The sequence below is a fragment of the Mus pahari genome, chromosome 21 (assembly GCF_900095145.1).
Source record: "Mus pahari chromosome 21, PAHARI_EIJ_v1.1, whole genome shotgun sequence".
Classification (NCBI taxonomy): Eukaryota; Metazoa; Chordata; class Mammalia; order Rodentia; family Muridae; genus Mus; species Mus pahari.
This window is the reverse complement of record NC_034610.1, coordinates 51718703-51736127: the sequence shown is the minus strand read 5'-3', so window position 1 is coordinate 51736127 and position 17425 is coordinate 51718703. Positions and strand designations below refer to the sequence as shown.

The following is a 17425-nucleotide window of genomic DNA, read 5'->3' as shown; positions in this document are numbered from 1 at the left end:
CTAATATAAAAATAAATTTCTATGGCAAGTAAACTGATTGGGGAGTAGGCCTCCCTCTGTAGTTTTCCAAAGAATGACTTTCCAATTTATTTATATTGTTTGCCTCATGATACCCCTCCTTTTTTAAAAAAAGCACAATTTCTCAGTGAAGTGAGTAAGTTATAAATTCTACTTCAGAAAAAAATTAAAACAATAAAATACTATACGGAACAATTGTTATCTACTTAACACTAACTTAATTTCATCATGTATGTTCTAATTTCATAGACTTAGTACCATTTAGATGGAAACAGTGGATGTGCATGCAAAGCTATATGGGGATGTATGTGACTTTCAACTGGTTTGTCATAAAGTCTGTGGTTATTCTGGGGGCAGCTGAATTAAACAATAGAGGCATTTAAGTTTGGACTCATGGCCCAACTGACATTTCAGTATCAGAAGGGAGAAAACAGAGACATTATTGTGTCTACAACAGTGTTTCCAAACTTATTTTATTTAATAGCTTCCAATGGCTGAAGACTTCAATATCAAATAATTATTTTTCATCTGAAAACATGTAACTTTAAAGACTTTTTAAATGGAACTTAATACTCTTTTGGGAATTCTATGCTTTGTTTTAAGACTTTGTGGTGGCTTTGTTAAGTCATTTACATAGAAGTAAATCATGTTTTGGGGAAAGGTCAGCATAATGAATCCTTCATTTCCTATAAGGACAAGTGAAAGGCATGGGTCATGTTTGAAGTGCTGAATAAGACAAATTATCACTTATATTTTTATATTTGTGTTGTGGATATAAGGCAAATATTGATAATATACATAAAAGTGCAAACACAGAGCGAAAAGGAGGATGGAGGGAAGAAGGGAGGGAGGGAGAAAGGGGGAAAGAGAGAGAAAGAGGGAGAGAGAGGAACACACACACACACACACACAGAGAGAGAGAGAGAGAGAGAGAGAGAGAGAGAGAGAGAGAGAGAGAGAGATTTTCAAGTACTCTGGTTCTGAGATCAGCTAAAAGTTTCAATAATCCCTTGTGAAAAAAAGAGACCTTTATTTTTTTTTCAAAATCTGCTAGGGAAAATGTCTTCTAAATAGATATTCCTAATAAAATGTTTCTGTAAATGATTAAAAGACCTTAAACTCAAGGATGATGGCGTAATGAAGGTTTCAGTGAAGAAAATATCTACCTAGCATAGAAAAAGAACCAGTTAAAAATCACAATTCAAAAAATATTTTCAGTGACAACTTTCACTTTCCTACTAAGTTTTCCCATAAAATTTATAAACTATTTTAAAAGAGAATATAGACGAATCAATTTGTTTTAATTTCTTCAGTTTTCTAGTCAAGGAGCCAGACTAAAAGCTAGTTTTTCTCAGTTCTAATATTTTATGATTCACATTAATATATGGTATTAAAATGGCCCCATTGGTCAATTCAGATGATAACAGAAGAGGCAGCTAAAGCATCAGAAGCCGGGCAAGGCAACTGTTTGTGGGTGACAAAGGGAAGTGTTACTAAAGACACTCCAAGTCCTAACCCGCTCAGCTTCTACTCAGCGCCCCTGCTTCCAAGTCAGTGTGGTCATCAAATATATCACATTGTTTGCTTTATTAAATACTCTAAGAATCCCAGGTCTCCTCTACTGGAAATCTTTATTATTTGGGGGGATGAGATGAGGATTTCCCACTTTTAAAGGAGACCTCAACATTCAGATTCAGAGACCACAGATCATTCCCAGACTGCCTGGGATTCAGGAACACCGAGGAACAGATGTGACCACGGCAATAGCTTTAGGTTATTATTTCATTCCCCAAGGAACCACTTCTCCAGTGTTTTCTTTATTCTAAATATACTCTAACTAGCATCTGGGATCTAGACTACTCTCCCGCGATTAAAAAAAAAAAAAAATCCCTAAAGTATGAAAGATTGAGAAGAGTGTATCTATAACCTTCGTGATTTGTTACAAACTCACATTCTAGACACCTAATACCACTTAAGCCCTAGAAGTCTTCTTACTATAAACCATGAATCTTGCCATCACCGTGCTACAGTCTTGAGCCTTTTAAGGCAATCTGTGATTTAAAAATTATTTTCTTTACTCCAGGGAATGGTATAATAAGGTGGAATCCTTTTAGTGGCTAGCATATTAAAAGCAGAAAGCCCACTGATTTTGTTTGGCAAAGAGAATTTCTCAACATTTTTGGGTAAAGTAGAATTAATATTTAACAAAGCATTTAAAATAATTGCTTTTATATGGGAGTGATGTACAGCAAAGTTGTTTCTCAGATCATCTGTGTGAATTCTACGTACCGTAACTCTTCTACTTCTTCTAGGCCATGTCTCAGTACAGATTTCATGCATCAGGTGTAAGCAGATTATACCCTTGATGTACATCTCTGTTTCTTATGTTATTATCAATGCCCAATTTAGTTTAAGGCCTTTTTACACAGTGTCAGAAATACAATATAATTGAGATGTCAAAAAAATACTGTTTCTGTTCATTCTTGTTTTACATAATTATGTAAAGTGAATTAGTATTTTATCTACTAACTTTGGGGACATGATTAGAATAAAGGAAGAAAACAAGCAAACAAACAAACACACCAAGCAACTTACCTCTACAGAGGAATTTGAGATAAAACAGACAACTGAAAACTTGGGACCATTTTAACAAAAAAGAAAAATTCAGCATGATTTGATGCCTTTTTTTTTTATCTCGTTTAAAGAATGTTTGTTACTAAGAATGACAAAATAAATTCATTACTCTGTCCTGTCATTATTAAGGCAGTCTAATGATCCTGGCTCTGAGAAACAAGTATACAGTTAAAGCCATGTGAGACTACCAGATGATATATAAAAGTGTGTGTGAGCATCTTATGCTTGCTCTAGAAGGTTGCTATATTAAACCTGTGACATTTTCATTTTACAAAAAATCAACAGTATCAGCCATTTTCATATGGGTTAAAATGCTATTTAAGATTGATTTCAGGAAAATTGTTAATGTTAGGTTTGTGTATAATTCTTATTTTTCAATATAGTTGGTGGCCAAAGAAGTCATTAAATGATATATGAACATCAAATGCCTTAGGTGAATACCTATTAAAAGGTATGCAAATTATAAGTAGGATTGTATATTTTCAAAACTTTAAAATAAGCACAAAGAATATATAGGTCTACATGTTATAATTTCAAAGTCAACAGTAGCACATAAATTTTTACCTAAATACATACCAGAATACTTCCCATGACAGCACATGCACCCACAAACACATTGCCATGCACAGAACCTTGTTTTCTGCATTTTCAAGGAAAGTTAGAATATACAATATAGTACACTGTGTCAACTTAAATCATATTGGAAAGTCAATGAGGATGCCTATAAAAAAATCTAATGCAAGAAATTAAAATACAAGGATATAATTATCCTATAGATTAAAAACACTGAAGACTGATGATGGAAAGTTGGGATTTAGATCACTTGTTCCAGTGGTCTTAGAAGATACAGAAATGAACAGGACTGTTTGTAAACATTCTCAGTATTCAGTTTGGCAAAAGGTATGAGAACTTTTGTAATCCAGCAATCCAGGCTAGAGATATAGAGCATCTAGGCTTCTGTTTGCAGAGAGACTTTATATCTGTGGGCAGTCCTCCGCAAGGCTAGGGGTGCAGATGGTGATCTGGATGCCCATCTGGATGGGAGCCGACGATTTGCTGGTCTAGCAGGTCGGGAAAATCCTTTCCCATTGGAGGCTTTCACTGCTATGGACTCCTACAACATAAATAAATGTAATCTCAGTACATACCACCTTTATCCAGGAAATAGTCTTTTCATCGTCGTCGTCATCATCATCATCATCATCATCATCATCATCATCATCATCATCGTCGTCGTAACCATAATAAAAGTGCTCATGACATTTTATACTTATGGTTACAACGGGCTTTCTTTCAAGATTTTTTTTTTAGATTTATTTATTTTTATTTTATTTTCTATATATGCATGGTTTGCCAGTATGTATGTGCACTATGTAAGTGGCTGTTCTACATGGAAGTTAGATTTCTAGTTCCAGTGGATTCCTGGAACTAGAGTTACAGACGCATGTGAGATGCCATGTGGCATCTTCTGGAAGAAGAGCGAGTGCTCTTATCTCTTCAGCCATCTCTGAATGTTCCTCCAACTGGTCTTCCTAATAAAGCCACTATTATATCTGAGGCAGGCAGCAAGGACGGACTCAGATGCTATTCTGTCACTGATAAACAATAACCACAATTTTTTATTGCCCCTTAAGTTTAATTCTTTTTTTTTTAATGAAACAAAGCAATACAATCTGTTCCTAGGGTGAAGAGCAAAATAATGCCTCGCAAATCTCTAATTAGTGAAGAGAAAGAAACACTCAGCATTTATTCTTAGCTCAGGAGAAATTTGTTTGTTTGTGTTTGTCTCCAGTCACAGCTCCTACAGATTTATAGTTTCAACTAAAATGAAGAGAAGTGCAGAAGCCAGAGAATTATTTGAAATTCTTGCTAATGATAATAGCACACCATAAATCTTATAAGTCATGTTAAATTACATATATTAAAGGACATTTTGTATGAGTCTTCATAGTAAATAACAACTTGCTTGGCCTTTCCCTCTAAAATTAATGAAGACTATCACTTTTAAGAGGATAGAAGCAGAAGGATAAAGGCTTATTTAAGTGCCCGTTTCTATTATTTTCCATGTAAATACTACCTATGACTAGCTATATTTTGTAGACAGTCTTAGTGGCACAAACATATGATTTCTACTAGACATTGCTTCAAATTATTGTTTTACCCACACATTCATATGGCTAACCCTATGAGGACATGGGTCATAAGGTAGGAAAGTATGAACCAGGCATAACTGATAAAGTGAAAGTTATTATGTATGTACAGAAATAATAAACCTTTAGAGTAAAACTCTGTAAATCAACAAATATGTATTCTGCTTTTTTTTGTATTCCAATTTTTTTAAAGGAAACAAATACCCTTCCCCAGGTTCTTGAAAGCATCTCATATTAATCCTATCTCTGTCTGTCTCTCTCTCTCTCTCTCTCTCTCTCTCTCTCTCTCTCTCTCTATCTATCTATCTATCTATCTCTCTCTCATTGTTGAGGCTTGGTCTCACTGCATAGTCCCACATAGCCTGGAACCATTTGGGAAACCACTCCAGTCTCACAGAGGTCCAACTGCTTCTGCCTACTGAATGTTGAAATTAAAGCCACAGGTCACCACAGGTGTCCCTAATATTATTTATCTTAAAGAAATAATATACTAGTTCAAGTTCTAAAAACCATACCTTTAACTCATATTACATTGTTTCCTCACAGAGGGCCAAGACATTAGGAAGGTGCCAAAATATGTCTGCATCCTACTTACATGATCAAGCAACTGAACTGATTTCAGAGCTATTGCTACAGATGGATGTAGTCCTTGCTTTCTCAACTCTGAAATCTTATTCGAATCTACTCCTTGACCCACTTGCTGCTTTCCCAAATACAGCAAATGTTCCACTTGACACATTCTAAACATTGACTCAATGTGATGCAACCACTTACATCAGAACCACATTTGGTCCAGTTATTCCTGAAGCATTTTGAGTTTTGCAGTGCAGATCTTGTATCTGTCTCATAGGTTTTCAGCAGCTTTTCCACAACACCGTAATTTGATCTGGGATCAGCTGATCTTGGCCGGCTAGAAAAATTGCTTGATCTCCAGTCATGCTCGTGGAGCATAAGCTGATAACTGCTGGGACTCTCACGCATCTGCACTTGTTTGACCAGGCCTGCCGAGTATATTTTTGTGGGGTCACTGAACACATTTTCGATGGGCCCAGACACATCGTCACTAGCTTTCAGAACACTGGTCCCACTGTTACTTTCTGATAGGTAAGCCCTCTGAGCAGTGGAGATATCACAGGTATTGAGAGTGTCAGGCAGTTTTGTATAGCTTTCACTTTGCTGTACTGCTTGACAACTTCTGTCTGTTCTAAAAACAGTTCTGTTAAACTCATCAATCTTTGTAGCCAGCTTTTCATTCCTTGGAGTTGGTTCGAAATTGCAGTTGTAACTTCTAACTGGGTCCCTCTGTGTCACTGAGGGAAGAAAGTCATTTTTCACATGAAGATCAAGATGCAATTTCATAGGGTTATCTGGAAACACCTTTTCAAATTTTGCTCCACTGGAGGTAAAACTGGCTTTTTGAGATGGCCTGGAAGGGCTCTCTTTTGTACCTAATATAGTATCACATGACCACAAATTAAGTCCAATGTCTTTGTTACCTGGAGGATTTCTATCTATTTTGACTTCTGGTGTCCAAGAGGAAAACATGGTACTATCTTTCAAACTCTTGCCTTCTTGTGGAAACAACGGAGACTGCCTCAAGAGGAAATGAGGATTGCGAGCTGTTTTGTCTTGAATCTCATAGGCCACCCACCCGTGGTATAAACTTTCCTTCAGTTTTTCTTGGGCTTGTTCATAATATGAGCTGGGGAGATTTCGAGAGGTACTTCTTGGAGGGGGAGTCGGTGGAGTTTCGCTTCTTTGTAAACCAGTTGTACCAATTCCACAGTTGTTTGTAGAATTGTTTTGGAGTCCACAGGCACAGCTCAGATTCTTTCTCTGCATTTCTTTCTCCAAACTGGTTGGAAGAATGCCCTGGCCATTGCTGATCAAGTGGTCCTCAGGAGGCACAGGGATTGCCTTTAGCATTTCCTGGAGAACAGGATCTGATTTCATCCTAAACATTATAAGCCAAGGTGTATTAGTGACAACTTTCTTTTCACAATGAGCTTTGTGATATGTGATATATAAGTAATGCTATGTGATATATAAGTAATACTATATAAATAATGATATATAAGTGATGTAGTTATATATGTTTTTTACACACACACACACACACACACACACACACACACACACACATACATTCTAAATCTACTTATTGCAAGTCCTCTTTATTGCAGGATAAAGTTAGCAGTGCTACATTCATGGATCTGACCTAAATTTTATTCACCAAATTTTATCATCCCTCATTTTCCCTATAATCTGGAACTTACGTTAGACTCAAACTAGACAATGTAGTCCTTGAGTTTCTGCTCTTGCCATTTCCATTTCTAGTCTTTCTTCTGCCATAGCTTTTCTTCCTCTTTCCCTACGCAATTTCTATTCGCTACTCATCATTCCTCTTTAGACTTCACTTTTCTCCTTGGGATATAAATAACATTGAAAGTTCTAGGTAACTCCAAATGCAATGTGTCATTTGAACTTTAAAGGAAAATTAAGATTATATTTTAGTAATCAAAGAAATGAGCTCTGATAAAGTGTGCCTACAGAGCTAAGAAAGTGATAGTGAATGACACAGAAAGACTAGAATGTAGCAAATCTTAGAACAATCTCTTTAAACCACACATTGAGGCTGTGAAATGCCTTCTGGGGCCATGGGGATGACTGTGAACACTTTGCATTTCAATTTTTTTTGACTTATTTTTTTGGAGAATTTCAAACAATATATTTTGCTCATATTCTTCAATCTTCCCTAAACTCCCCTCCCAGATCTTCCCTACCTCCCTACTCACCCAACTTCATTTTCTATTTTCACCATGAGAATTTGTACTAATTAGATTTGTAAATGAAAGATATCAAGTATCTGCATAAAACACAAATAGAGCAACAATGTGGACTAACAAATAATAAAATCACATAGGTAAAATAAGTCATACTGTACAACTTATAAAAAGCTTCTACGACAACTTATAACAATGTACAATAAGCACATGCCAACAAATGACAACAGGAAATCTCAATGGGCAGAGTGGTGGCAGTGCACAGTGGCTAGCAAACTCTACTGCAAGTCAGCACAGAAATTTGTAATTTCCAGATAGCTTAAATAATAGTAAGGAACCTCATTCTAAGAGAATATCATATATCCCAATGAGCTAATTATTGATAAAGAATAGTCCATATTTACTATGCACATAATTTTTTTTAACTTAGCTAGAATTTAGTCTTAAATTTACATAGTGATTCTGACCTAATACAAAAGATTGTGCCATGTAGACATATAATGTGTTATTTTGAAATGTACATTTGATTTATCATATACACATCACTGTTGAGAAATAAATGACCCAGCCATAAAGTGTTTAAATAGAACATCTCACATTGTTCAAACACCACATTGCTAACGCTGTCACAGTTTAAGCCAATTTAACTGGGTTTGCCTATTTGTATATTCCCCCTCTGGTCAAAAACTTTCATGGAGAACGATGTTCAGTAGAGGATACCTAGTCATTCTGTACAGTCTACTTCACCTAAACACTGAAAGAATAGAATACAGTATTCCTAATACTTACATTATGAGACGTACTGGAAGATGACTTTTAAGGATCATGAGCTAAGATATACATGATGAGTCAGTGTAGATTCATAAAACATAAACAGAATTCTTTTCTATTCTCTGATCTACAGAGATCATACGTGTTAGCCAGCCTACCTTCTGTGATCAGAACGCTTTTGGATTTCCTCTTGAAAGGTGCACAATTCTTCACTAACTTTTGCAAGTTCTTCGAGAGCCTTCATACCATAGCACATAAAAGAGAGTTGTTGTTAGCACGCTGAAGTGTAAATGCTTCTTTAGAAATAGCTCCTGGCTGATCCCATCTTACTTACTGTGTTAAGGGCGACAGAAAAATCTTTTTTCTCCTTAGAAGTGTCCTCAGCAGCCCAGGGCTCACATGCCTTCCTGTCTGTGGCCAAAGGATTCCAAAACTCCATCTTGGTTTCTCCGTGAATGTTCTGTTCTGGAGACCCTTGACTTTCTTCCCCAAGGAAATCCCTTTCTGTTTTCTTTTCCTTTTCTGGATCTTCTCGGTAATTCAGCATTCTTAATTTGCATTGTCCTGAGTTGAGGTGATTTGGGGGAAATTCTATTTTATCTTGATCACGGTGAAGATCAATGACCTTAGAATATTCATTCATGTTCATTTTTCTCTGCAGCTTTACTTCCTGGCAAAGCTGTAAAAATTAAAAATTAAAAACTTACTTTCCCTAATTTACTTGAGCAATGAATTCTTTTAAAGGCATTCTCACTTTGTAGCCCTGAGTAGCATAGAACAAATTCTGGAGTCCAGAGTGGCTTCCAACTCCTTAAGGTCTACCTGCCTGTGAGACCTGGAAATAAAGCTGTGTGCTAGTATTCCCAGCTTTGATCAATGTTCTTTATACTAAGCAAATCATTTGAGTTCTCTTTGCAATATTACAATATACTATCATTGGTGTTCATGCTCGTGCATACAGGCACTGTCTGTAAAATCGGGATTAGCCAGAAAAGTTTTGGGGAACCATAAACCATAAAGACTAATTTTAGTGAGGCAATGCATGGACATTACATTCTATTTTTCTGATGAGAAATCAACTCATTGACAAATGAAATAAGTCTGGATCTACACAGAATGCAAAAATACATTCACAAAATTACACCGTGCTGGGTCAATTACTGACTGTTCTCTCCAAGTGCTTTTTGGCTATAACAAGAATTTAACATTAATAAAATCATATGTTCTAATGATACACTATTACATAGCAACATTAACTGTCTAAATAGCTGTCCATATCATACAGTAAGCCAACATATTCTCCCCTGTAACTAAGCCCTTACTAATCATCCTCTCATTGGGTCAACTGCATTATCAAGGTATATATATTACAGTGGCATCTTGACTGCCACAATGATACAGGTTCATTCTTTAAAGTTCTTTATTCTGACTAAAACAAATTCATCGTGTTATACGTGATAAAACAGAGCTCTAAAGCTTGGACCATTTACTGCCTCTGTTAAAGACAATCCCAGACTATTTCTTAAGGAGGACTTATGCAAATCAGGGGCTACTCTGTTAGCTCACCCATAAAGTGAAGAAGGGAGATACATTCACCGAAGGCTTACGCCTTGGACAAGCTCATCATATTTCAAAACACAGTCAAATAACTTGAAAGCAAATGTCTCTATATTTCACAAAGCCAATAAATGTCTGTAATTATAATATACTTACTCAATATTTATGTATGACTTTAGTTCACAGAAGCACCATACATGATTAATACATTAAGAATACATGGTGCTTTTAGTTGATAAAAATTTTCATCACTCATCTCATTGACTAATGTAAGGAAGCCACAAAACTACAGCAGTAAATTGATTGTTTAGATGCTCACAAAATTATGCCTATAATTTATCTGTACTGAACTGCTATTCAATATGAGTGGTATAAAGAACATTCCCCTAAAGTGCCATGATAACTTTAAGGATATTATTGGTGGTGGCGTTCTCTTCTACAAATTCCTGAATAGGTTGGACATGGTGGCACACACCAATTCCAGCACTTGGGAATCAGACAGATCTCTGTAAGTTCAAGGCCAGCCTGGACTACAAAACAAGACACAGGATAGCTATAGCTGTTACACAAAGAAACCCTGTCTTAAAAAAACTGAAAGCGGGGGGGGGGCTTCCTGAATAAATAGGAAATGGCTATATTTTCAAATCCAGGGGAAATTGTGCTATTTATGACACATGGCTTTTCATTCTGCATCTGATAACTATATTAGGTCCCAGAAAGATCCCCGACCTGTACTCAGCTTTCAATTTTAGCCATGGTGTAATTTACCTTACAATGTAATTTTATGCTGTTATTTCTTCTCATGGACATTTGGTCCAGAAATGGAAAAAACCCTAGTACACAGTAATGAGTGGAGAACTACTTAGTATAGGGGTTGATACTCAGCCCTTATTAATAGCTAAATGACTATTCTAACAAAGGACGCAAGCAGAAAAGACACAAACAGTATAGATTGCAAAGTGAACAGAAAACTCTCAAGATGATATCAATTCAGTGTATTCATAATCCTAGTTCATATGTAGTTTATGCCAAGTTTCAAGTGGTCTGAGTATGTATATCCTGGATTTTCAATAGCAACTGCCATTAGTGGGGACAGGGGCTCAGCAGAGAGGCACAGCATCTCCATGCCCACTGTTGGATACTTTCACTAGGAGATATCATTACAGGTGATTTTACAGGTGTATACTTGGGAATCCACACTTCTCTAGCACATAGCTCAATATCCTGAAAAAAAAATTTTAAAAACTAGAACCAATAATTGTAAACAAAATGTTATACTAGTAAAACAATATATTTAATAAAGAAAAATACTCCATTATGCTTTCAAAAATCATATGGTTGTGTTCTTGTTTTGTTTTGTTTTTTAGTTTTCAGAACAAGTGTCTATTTTCTTTAACCTGTGAAACTATTTCCTCTGTTTTATCAGCATTTTATCCTAGCATTACATACTGTAGACCATTATTTACATGAGCAGGAGAGGACACCCTTTAGGATTGAGATTTTCTCTACTTGTAGCATGAATACTCTCAACAGCGTTGTCTTAATCACAGATAGGGAGTCCCTGGGTAAGAAGAGAGGGAAAGAAGCAAGTAGAAAATGTTTTCCCAATTGTAGACCGTCACAGAGGAATCATTAATCATAGATATCTCAACTTATTTTAGAGGAAAGATGCAATAGTCCCTTTTGTCTGCTTTCTGTTTTGGTGTATCACTTTTTTACTCTGTATTTTATTCCCCACCTATTTATTTGTTGTTAGTCAGAAAAAAGTATGTTTGCGTTACAAACATACAAAGCACTTACTTTGTTTATGTGCTTTTAAAAAAGGCCCAGCAATCTTTTAAATAAACCATAAAATTTAATATTATGTATTAAATAAAATAGAGCAAAATAAATATAGTTAACTTTCAGTTGGAGGGAGCTTGAATGCACATCCACCAAAGGAAGAAAGATTTCAGAGCAAAGTACGGGATGACTAGGAGATGATTAAGAAGAGTATAATCACTGATTATAGCAGATCCATGACATGTCTTTTTAATAAGTAAGTGTGTTAGCATGTGAGGACCCCTGCCAGAATAAATCTAATAAAATAAAAGTAGCCACTGCCACTTTTCTATTCAGCATATGACACACGTTTTGATGCCGCTGAGTTACTTGACGTTCTTTGGTATACATTTCTCAGATATCATCTCAGGAACACTAGTTCTAGTGCCAAGTTATAATCTTAGTACTATAGGTCCCACAAATTATTTCCTGCAATTTCTTCCTAGGTTCTAGTATCTGAACATTTATACAGAATACTTACATTGCTTTCGGTACCATGCATCTGAATTCAGAGAATAAGAAATTTGATGCACTGTAGAATAACATTTCAAAGTCTTCATTTCCATGCAAGACTATAAAATAAATGTAGTCTCAAACATACCACCAAGTGGGGTTGAGCCAGTTTTGTTCTAGTAAATTTCATAAGACATTTATTTCTTTGGTGGAAGAAGAAACACAAAAGTAATTCCTGATATAAAATGCATGTCGGCAGGCTTCTAATTTCAAGCTTGTCCTTAACACTACATTTAAAATAAATCAAGCCTTACCTCTTCGATCTTCTTCTGCATGATCTTCCATTGACTCTCCCATTCTTTTCTTTCCTTGTCAAACTGGTCCAGTAACTCCATCTTTTCCTTATGCCGATTGTCCTCTGTGCTCTCCCTCTGCTCATGAGGGTCCATGGCAACTGTGTTAGTGTCAGCCTCAGGACTGCTGCTGCTCATCTCTGCCTTCTCTTAGCTGGTTCTTGGAAGTGTTAAACTGTTTGGTTTGAAGTGGTCTCACTTGCCTTTAAAATAAATCCTGAGATAAACATAACAAGACAGTGTCCCAGGCTTGTGTGCTTCCTGCCAACATATCATTTTTGTCAAAAGTCAATGACATAATTAAACTATAGAAGAATAACAAAAAGAAGGGAAAAGATAACAAAAATCTGATTATAAAGGAGTTGGTTTTTTTTTTTAACACAGTCAATAAAGTGGTATTGTCCTAAGAACCTTTCTTCTCTTTTAATAGTAACAGGAAAATTACAGTGAACAAGCTGGCTAAGTGTACATTCGTGATATAAATATCTCCTTACCTAACTGCTTAATCTAAAAATAGACTTTCTTCATAAATATTCATGAGTTTGAGTATGATGTGCTGATTCTGTTGCCTAGATGTGCTGATTCTGTTAAAATGGAATTAACTGTTTAAGTGTCAGTACAAGTTAGTTACATATGCCCAAGATTTAAGATTGTGAGCCAGCTCAGAATAACTGAGTTCTGCATTCAGAGATCAAGCCCATGTAAAGATGTACCAAGACCCAAAGCAGGTAGACACCTTGAGCGGCTCATGTCTCATCAAGAAACTAGCCTAATCTTAAATTTGAAAAGGTCAGTATTTTACTTTCGCAAATAAAATCTAAAGAATCATTATTGTTCTGTGAGAATTTTAACGTGCTAAAACTTATTCATGACCTCTTCTTTTTCCCCTGGATTATTTATGTCTAGAATATAACTATAGGAAATAGTTACGGAACAATAACTAGAGGAAAATGTTTTTTTATGTTACACTAAGTAATGACCAAAATAATGTGATTTCTAATATTCAGCATATGAATATTTAGAGTTTGAAGAGACCATTTAATGTGCCAGATATTGGGGCCAGAGAGATGGGTCGGACCTTAGGACTGCGCACTGTTCTTATGGGGACCCAAGTCTGGATCTAGGCCACATGCTGGATGACTTACAACCATCTGTGCCTCCAGCTTTAAGGAATCCAAAAGCTTTTTCTGAAATCTGTGGGCACCCACACTCACACATGCACATACCCACCACCACACGCACGCGCGTACACACACAGACACACACACATGCAGGCACACACACTCAATAGAGAAGAAAACAAAATACCTAAACCCTCATTGTCCAGCTTACTAATTAATTATCATTAACTAATCAGTTAGCATAATTATTAGTCTATGGCCACAATGCTACAGCTTCCCTGTTACTTATGCACAAATCTGTACTGTGTCTGGCAGAATCAAGTCTGCATGATTAGGCAGTAAGAATTACTTGGCATTTGCAGCAGATAGATGCATATTTCACACCTCACATGTTAGATGACTATGAAAGGTAACTTTACTTTTGTCAGGCTTCTCCAGTCAAGATATGAATGAATGATTATAGACTACAAGGAATTTAAAAACATAGCTCTTTATGCAGGGCTCCATTTCTTTCTTTCTTCTTTCTTTCTTTCTTTCTTTCTTTCTTTCTTTCTTTCTTTCTTTCTTTCTTTCTTTCTTTCTTTTTTTGATAAAAAAAAAACTTTACAAATGTTAGTATCTATAGTTCCTTTAAAAACATTTACCAGTGGCCCTTTGACAATTTTTGCATATTTTCTTGTCACTCACAGCATCATTATTAATTCAATCAAGAGAAGCAAACAATTTCTGGTTAGTTACAAACATGCTCTTGCAACCCTTAGTCACTCATTCACTCTTTGTTTCTAACCTCATTTGCCTTTGCTTCCTCATTAGTCTTGTTTTATTTTTTGTTTTTTTGTTTTTTTCTGTTTTGCTTTTTGGGTTTTTTTGTTTGTTTGTTTGTATCTGCTACTCACCCCGTTTATAAGCCAGACCATGAAAATCTAACAAAAGGAAGACAGTAAAGAGTTTACCGAATTTTGAGTGTTTGTTTTGCTTTACATAAACTTTACTAATATTGTCTAGAGATACTTGAGATCTACACAAAACTTACTCCCAGGTACATAGACTGGGTTTGTTTTGAGAATGGAAGGCTGCTTTAAAACTATCTATAACGAACTGTGAGCTGAAACTAACTCATGGACTGGAAAGAATTGTCTCTGGGACTTCTTAGCAAAAGCGATTATAAATTCAACTAAAGACATTTTTTAAAAAGGAGTGGAGTAATTACAGGATATTTAGAAAAGAGGCTTTACAATATTCCATGCTTTGTTCCAACTGTGTTTAAATAGTGTAATTGCTCAGAAATCATCCTCACAAGGATTTACTTCAATCAATGTAACAGATGAGTGCAAGGGTTTTTTGTTTGTTTTTGTTATGTTTCCATTTTTAACTCCTCTCCAACCATTCACACCTCAGAGTTTAATGTGGTCAAGCCTTCTCATTTTTATGTACAATAAGATCAGAGGTAAATACCCTAGATCAGTATTGTCACTGATAACAGGGGTCTGTTAGCCCAGGACACAGGCATGAGGGCCCGAATCCCGAGCTTACTATCTGCAGAGTCACTGATCACAGATGAAAGGCCGATTTACACAGCTTCCTCTTTCCAGAGCCAGAGTAAAACCTGCTTCCTAAATGGTAATGGCTCTGATTGGAAACCAACCACAGCCATTTCATACAAGAAAGAAGGCTTTCTAGAAGTTCATTTACAGCTGTTTCTCTGGTAATATATTTGGAAGGACATTTTCTTAGCTTTGCTAGTATCTCAGCCTTGTCATCAGTACACACATAAATGTCCACTGCAACATAGTTGCAAGGTTGGGGGAGATGAAACATTCTAGAGACCAAGTAGCAAATGGGAGACCACATAACAAGAACCTAAGCACTGCTGTGTCATAAGGATATTTTTAAGATTTATTTTAAAATGTATATATTATTTTATGTATGAGGGCTCTATCTGCATGTACACCTGCATGTCAGAAGAGGCCATTATATGCAGAAGATCACATAGATGGTTGTGAGCCGCCACGTGGTTGCTGAGAATTGAACTCAGCAGTCATAACCACTGAGCCATCTCTCCAAGATCACAAATTCTTGCTAAGTGCTGATTTCTTTCCCTTGCATTTCATCTTCCCAATTTCCCTTCATCCTTTCCTTCACTCATCTCCATGCAAACCACTTTTTTTTCTAAAGTAAAACTAATTATTTCAAACTTTACCTCGTTGGAAGCAAATCTCAATGGGTTAACTCTTATATTCCCTTTAACTGTCTTGCCTTGGTATTTTTCAATTTTATTAAAGACATATGCTCAGTTAAGTATAGTGCAAAACAATTCGTCCCTAGTAAAAAGTTGGATAAATATTTAAAACTGCTTTTTGTTATCATTCTAAATTTTTAGAATGTCAGGCTAAATGATCTATTTTGTGGGGACAGAATGTTCTATGGTGAGAAATTTCAAGGCCAAATGGATCAGCCATTCAAAAGCCTAGCTTTAGGGCTCTCCACTGAAGCCAGTATAAAAGCTCTCCTTGTTCTTAGCTGTCAGTCTTCCCCTCCCACAAATTCTGGCATCTCTGTGGGAGAGAAGAAAGGACTTCGCCATTTTAAATCCCCTTCTCCATAGCTCCCTGTTGTTTCATTTCAGCATTCTCAAATTTCATTCAGAAGTTTAGAAGAGGAACTGTAGAGAGGTAGCTGACTTGCTAGTCACACAAATGCCCCGCCCCTAGCAACACTACACTAGCATTCCATAAACCCCTTTCATCTACTTCTCCCCAAAGCCAGACACCAAGATTATAAAGGGTTGAGAGTGGGCTGTGAACGTGCTGTAATAGGAAGCAAAACAGTTTAGCTGATGGTTCAGTCCCGCCAGGGAGCAAAATATAAGAAGAGCAAAGGGGGGCTTCATGAACTGTACATGATAAAATACAAACTTTGATTATAAACAACTTTTAGGTTGGGGAAGCAAAGATACAAATGTAATAATGTTGAGCGGATGATTACTGCGACAGTTTTGGTCCCTAGACCTACCTCAGTTTGGCCATGGTCATCTGTCTTTACCCAGGGCATGCTCAGTGCTTTCTACATCACATTTATGACCATTTCAAACTCCATCTTGCCTGCTGAAACTGGATTTTAGCCAACTAAGGCATGTCAGGAGGGTGGATCTTACTGCTGCTTCGGTCTTAAGAAAATTGTGCTTTGAGTTTGTGCCCATTATTCATTCTCTCTCTCTCTCTCTCTCTCTCTCTCTCTCTCTCTCTCTCTCTCTCTCTCTCTTTCTGGGCATATTGCATTTCTTATATTTCAAGTCCTTTACACACATGAGGATGCACACTGCAGAAGGAATGTCAGAGACAGCAAATACTGCCAACCTCACAATTCCTAGAGGAAATCATTTGGCCTGACAATAAGTAGCTCCCATTGAATTTTGTGGGATTAGGAACTTCCGTGCCTATACCTCAAAGTACTGTGTCACTTATCTTTGAAATTCCCTCCCTTACTTTCCAGGTTATTATCCACCACTGAAACCATTTTAAGCAATTAAGGGATTCTATTGCTCATGTGCTATTCATCAGCAAATATGTCTATCCAGATATCTCCCATTCGGTTTTATTAGAAGATTAAAATGAAAAAAAAAAATATCACTGCTGTTCATTGCTCTTTCTGCCTGTTCCTTGTTTTCTAGCAAGGTGAAAGAAATGCATCACACCGGGCATGGTGGCGCATGCCTTTAATCCCAGCACTCGGGAGGCAGAGGCAAGCAGATTTCTGAGTTCAAG

At 36.5% G+C, this 17425-nt stretch overlaps 1 protein-coding gene across 2 annotated transcripts in view; it reads right to left on the bottom strand.

Annotated features, from left to right (window-relative positions):
- Positions 1-518: 518 nt before the first annotated feature.
- The window catches only part of Kiaa0408 (KIAA0408 ortholog), a 29593-nt gene continuing 12686 nt past the window's right edge, over positions 519-17425 (bottom strand). Inside the window, exons 2-6 of one of the 2 annotated variants that reach the window (XM_021221064.2) lie at positions 12502-12757; positions 8691-9035; positions 8515-8594; positions 5577-6756; positions 519-3766 (exon numbers count right to left, since the gene is read on the bottom strand). In XM_021221064.2, the coding sequence (XP_021076723.1) occupies positions 3602-3766; positions 5577-6756; positions 8515-8594; positions 8691-9035; positions 12502-12678 (1947 nt within the window). In that variant the 5' untranslated portion in view covers positions 12679-12757 and the 3' untranslated portion in view covers positions 519-3601. The remainder of the gene's footprint in view (positions 3767-5576; positions 6757-8514; positions 8595-8690; positions 9036-12501; positions 12758-17425) is intronic. The other variant, XM_029532904.1, reaches the window with a different exon arrangement.